This window comes from Fulmarus glacialis, unplaced genomic scaffold (assembly GCF_000690835.1).
Source record: "Fulmarus glacialis isolate BGI_N327 unplaced genomic scaffold, ASM69083v1 scaffold45247, whole genome shotgun sequence".
NCBI lineage: Eukaryota > Metazoa > Chordata > Aves > Procellariiformes > Procellariidae > Fulmarus > Fulmarus glacialis.
In genome coordinates, this window is record NW_009224668.1 from 19,954 (window position 1) to 24,889 (window position 4,936).

General features: G+C 36.4%; 1 protein-coding gene across 1 annotated transcript; it reads left to right on the forward strand.

Annotated features, from left to right (window-relative positions):
• The first annotated feature begins 2,338 nt into the window (after positions 1–2,338).
• Positions 2,339–4,606, forward strand: LOC104072458 (ankyrin-1-like). Its single transcript, XM_009582210.1, has one exon. The coding sequence runs from the start codon at positions 2,339–2,341 to the stop codon at positions 4,604–4,606; it is 2,268 nt and encodes a 755-aa protein (XP_009580505.1).
• Positions 4,607–4,936: the final 330 nt, after the last annotated feature.

Consider the following 4,936-nt stretch of genomic DNA (forward strand, 5'->3'; position numbering starts at 1 on the left):
AGGAGAATAGGTGTGGAACCTTACTATTTTTCCCTTCTCTAAAACATTTATACATCAAATAAATAGACTTAATAAGTTTAAAAGATATAAACAAAAAGCATGCTTTCAAATAGCCAATTCTGAATCTCTTTTCTTCTCAACTGTTTGGGGTTTTAATCTTTTTGTGAAGTTATTGTTGGAACAAAGGCTTAATTCTAAAAGTAGTTAAAATACTAATTAAAAAATAAAGGCTTCTAAAACATAATTTCTAAAAATGAATCCAAACAAGCGGCTTCCAAAATTTTCTTGTCAAAATTGGTTTAAGACAGAATTTCCTCGTAAGTCACATACATATAATGAAGAACTTTTTTTTCAAATGCATAATTATATTTTGAAGACTGTGTTTTGCATCTAGTAACAAGTAATTTGCTGCATATTATTTTCCCAAAACAAAGTCCCACAGTGGCTCTGAAAGAGATGCTGCCTACATATATTGTTCAAATGTTCCTCCTCAAGGCCAGTGAGGAGTACTGCACCCTTTCATTTGTAGTGTTTATTAGTAAAATTTCTGTATTCAGCACACTGGGAAATTACTGCCGTATAATAGACTCTTAAAGAATATCACAATTTCTGTTTTTAAATTTTTCAGGAGTTCCAAAAATTATTGTGCTGTCTATATTAACAATATTGCTCAGCACTCACCTAGCATTTTCCATTGCCAGAACTCAAAACTTTCCTCTGAAGGTAATCAAGTATTGCTATCTCTATTTTGCAAGGGAGCAATAATAATGATGACATAAGGATCCCATTTCACCAGACATTAATTAAGGACTATTAATTTACTCAAGACACAGATAGATCTTCAGTACTTTGTTAAGTCAACTCTGAAGACTAAATAATTTGCAGATCACAGACTGAGTCATTAGCAGATTTGGGAACACAATTCAGACCTCCTGACTCCCTTCAATAAACCATAGTTTTCCGTGTTATGTGTTAACAATCATTAACTAAATGACAAAGGTTTTGCTATTCTTGGTGTAGTGCCCTTCTTTGCATTTCAGAGGAATTATTGGGCTCTTAAATTGGCTGTCAAATTTGCTGACTTGGTTAACTGGCTGGCTTTCAAAATATATATTAAAAGTCTTGCCTTTCCTGGCTATTTCTTCAATAAATCTTTTTTTTTTTAATAGAATAAGCTTTGCGATCTTATAAAACTAAACTCAACAGAAAAAAATTTAAAATCCTATCAGTCACATTGTACATACTATTAAATAAAATACATGCAAAGGCAGCAGGACCCAACAGAAAGGGCACTGAACTAAGAAACAGATGGCAAAATTTCCCATTTGCTTAAATAAGGTCAAGCTTTCAGCTTTTCCGCTTATTTTACTGCTAGCTCTTACAGAACTCTGTAATCTCAATTTCTCTCTCAGTTGGTTTCAAAATGCGTAGATGATTATTATTTTATTTCCTTCTCTCCATAAGGAATTTTAACACCAATAAGTTAAATTAATTACAGCTAGATTCAAAGGTCCTACACCCATACTGAAGACTATACATATTCACAGATTTGAAGCTCTATTTAATTATACTTTAAATGTTGCATACTGAATCACACGCCTTGATCCACCTCATGTAAGAGAATTAAGGTCCAGACAGACTCCAGGTTACAGCAGGAATGACAAGCTAAATAGCCTTTAAGTTAAATATACCTCACAGACTGAAGTTGTAACTCATATTAGAAAGGCTGGATCACTTTTTATAACTAGCTGCTTATACAGTTTATTTTTATCTAGGTCTTTATGTTTTTATTTCATTGTGCTTTCACCTACGTAGCTGGCAATGTGTACTCTTTCATTTAAGATCATACAAGCTATGTAATCATGGCAACAGTAACTATGCTGTGAATTTTCTTTTGTCATGTTTAATAGACTGGTCATTTAGGCACCTACAAAAAATAGCTTGGCCAGAGGAACAGAGGAACTCGATAAACAAGTATCTTCTCTTCAAGTATCAGATTCACAGAAGTAGTATTTTCTCTCTAATTATGCATAAAAAATCTGGAAGAAGTCTTCCAAGTGGAGTATCTTTACATATCACAGATTTTTGTTTTGTTCCTAAACTTCACTTGTTGCTAAGGCATAACAGAGAAGATCAAAGGACTTCTAACAACTAGAAAACCAAAGGTGAGGGAGTTTTGATTTCCTTCTCATTCTTTAAAGATTTATCACTAAACTACAATGGTTGCTGGTTCATAGTTCTATGAAAAGAATGTGTGAAATGATGTGAGTCTGCTTTGCTATTTCATATTTAACTTCAAACATCAAACAACAGCTCAATTCACTTTTTCATTATCAACATGATCATGCACTCAACTAGCCTGTTTACAAATCCATACGCATTTGAAGTCCTAAGGACTAAAAAAGAAGAGCTAGTAGAAGGCATAAACGACCCAGAGCATCTTCTGAACCTGCTGATAGACAATGGTATTTTTACCCCAGAAAAAAAGATCGTCATGAGTTTCTACAGGACACGAACAGAAAAGAACTCTCGAGTTTTAGACATACTAATTTCTCAAGGTGAACGAGCCTGCAGGCTCTTTTTTTATCCATGTTTAAAGCAAGTGGAGCCAAAACTTTATAGCAAGATAAGAAAATACATCAGTGAAGTAAATGAAAGCATTGGAGATGCTAGAAGACAATTGGTAGGATATTTACTCGAAAAAGACAAAATGTGGTTTGAAAATAGCGGTGAACGGCAAGAGGAAAAAAAAGACAGTCCTAGAAGAAAAGAGCAAGAATGGGATATTAAGAAGAAAGGAAAAGAAACTCAACTTTCAAGAGCGGCAAAACCTAGAAAAGATTATTCTGATGTTGGCATCTTTCATGCAGTTGCTAAAAGCTATCTTTCTGAGTTAGAGAAAACATTGAAAGATAATGATATTAATGCACTAAACTCTTCAAGTGAAACACTTCTACATGTTGCAGCCGCTAATGGACATCTAACGATAATGGAATATTTGATCAGCAAAGGTGCAAAGATAGATGTGAAGGACAAGAAAGGAAGAACAGCACTGCACAGGGCTGCTGAGAAAGGCCATCGTGATGCAGTGAAAGTGCTTCTCCAATGCGGTGCTTATATGTACAGTTTGGATATGGAAGGCAAGACACCACTTCATTTGGCTGCACAGGATAACCACAGTCACATATTGAAGATGCTCCTGAAAGAAGAGGCAAGAAGCTACAGGAACCAGCACAACTTTTTGCACAGGGCAGTTCTTAAAGATGAGAGCAGTCTGGCAAAAATGCTTTTAAAGGCAGATGCCTCCACTGATGGGAAGGATGAAAGAGGACAGACTGCTCTCAGTTATGCTGTTTCTCAAGGGTCTGAAAATACTGCAAAAGTACTGCTAGAAGCCGGAGCCAGAGTTGATTCCAACATGGCCAAAAGAGCCTTCAACAGCAACCACCCATCCATCTTCAAAATACTGCTAGAATATTCTAAAGATTTGTCATCTGACATAATGGAGTCAGCTCTTTTTAGAACTGTACAGAAAAATCTGCATGGTATTGTAGCAGCTTTGGTTGACAGAGGTACAGATATAAATGCCTACAATGAAATGCAGTACACTCCTCTACTCCTGGCATGTGAAACAGGCAAAGCTGAATCAGCAGAAGTTCTAATCGAAAAGGGAGCAAACTTTGGAATAAAGACTCCTGCTTCAGACACAGCTTTGCATTTGGCAGTTCAAGCCGGGGCTGCTTCCATCGCAAATCTGCTTCTGCGCAAAGGGATGGAAGTTAACCTTATGAACCAAGCCGATGAAACCCCACTCCATGTTGCTGCACTTCATAATAAAGGAGCATTAGTTGGCCTTTTAGTTAATGCTGGGGCCAAAATTAATGCTGCCACTAAAGAGTTTGTTACTCCCCTGCATATTGCAAGTCGAAGAGGTAACACTGATGTTGCCCAACAGCTGTTGCACCACAAAGCCAATGTTAATGTTAAGGATAAGCAGTCAAAATCACCTTTACATTTTGCTGCTGAAAGGGGAGACAAAACAATGGTAGAGATGCTTCTGAACGCTAATGCTGACCCCAACGCACAAGACAAGGAGAAAAAGACTCCCCTGCACACTGCAGCTGTGAGAGGACATCTCAGTATCGTGAAGGTTCTGTTACCTAAAAAAGGAAGATCTGGAGCTAAGGACATGGATGGATGTACTCCGTTGCACTATGTGGCCATCAAAGGAAACACAGAGATCGTAAAAATTCTTCTGACATCAGGGAAAAATAAAAATATTGATGATAGAAACATTTGGAGAAAGACCGCACTGCATATTGCAGTGGAATATGGACACAGCGACTTGATAAATGTATTACTGAACCACAGGGCAGACATTAATGCTTTAGAGAGCAGCAAGGATACTCCATTGCCCTGTGCGTGCAAAGCTGGTCATTTTAATGCCACAAATTCCCTCGTAAACTGGTCACAAGGGGAAAAAACAAATTTACTAGCTGCTAATAGTCTCAGAAAGACCCCATTGCAAGTCACAGAATTTAATAAAACAGAAAATCAGGCTCAAATTGTAACACTTTTGAAGAAGAAAATGTTAATAACAAAATGAAGATGTAAACCAAAAACTTCTAAATTTAAATGCAGAATTCTCTTTTAATGTGATTTGGATAGTGCTATTGCCCAGTATGATTGAGAATTATGTTAGGGCAGGCAGAATTAAGTTAGCAATCAAAGGTGGCTGTGGGGAAAAAAATGGATCTTAAAGACACTGTTAAACTTCTAAGTATTGATTAGTCTTTTGCTTCTCTCACAAATCTCATACTTGGAACCTATTTAAAAAGCACCAGTCTTAAACATATTGTGTATGACCTCCTCTAGTATAAATCAAGACTTCAAAAAAAGATAGAAAATAACTTTTCATATATCTGTGAATATTAGC

What these genes read in the sequence shown, in the direction of transcription:
- LOC104072458 (XM_009582210.1), top strand. Translation starts at nt 2,339, where the DNA reads ATGATCATGCACTCAACTAGCCTGTTTACAAATCCATACGCATTTGAA.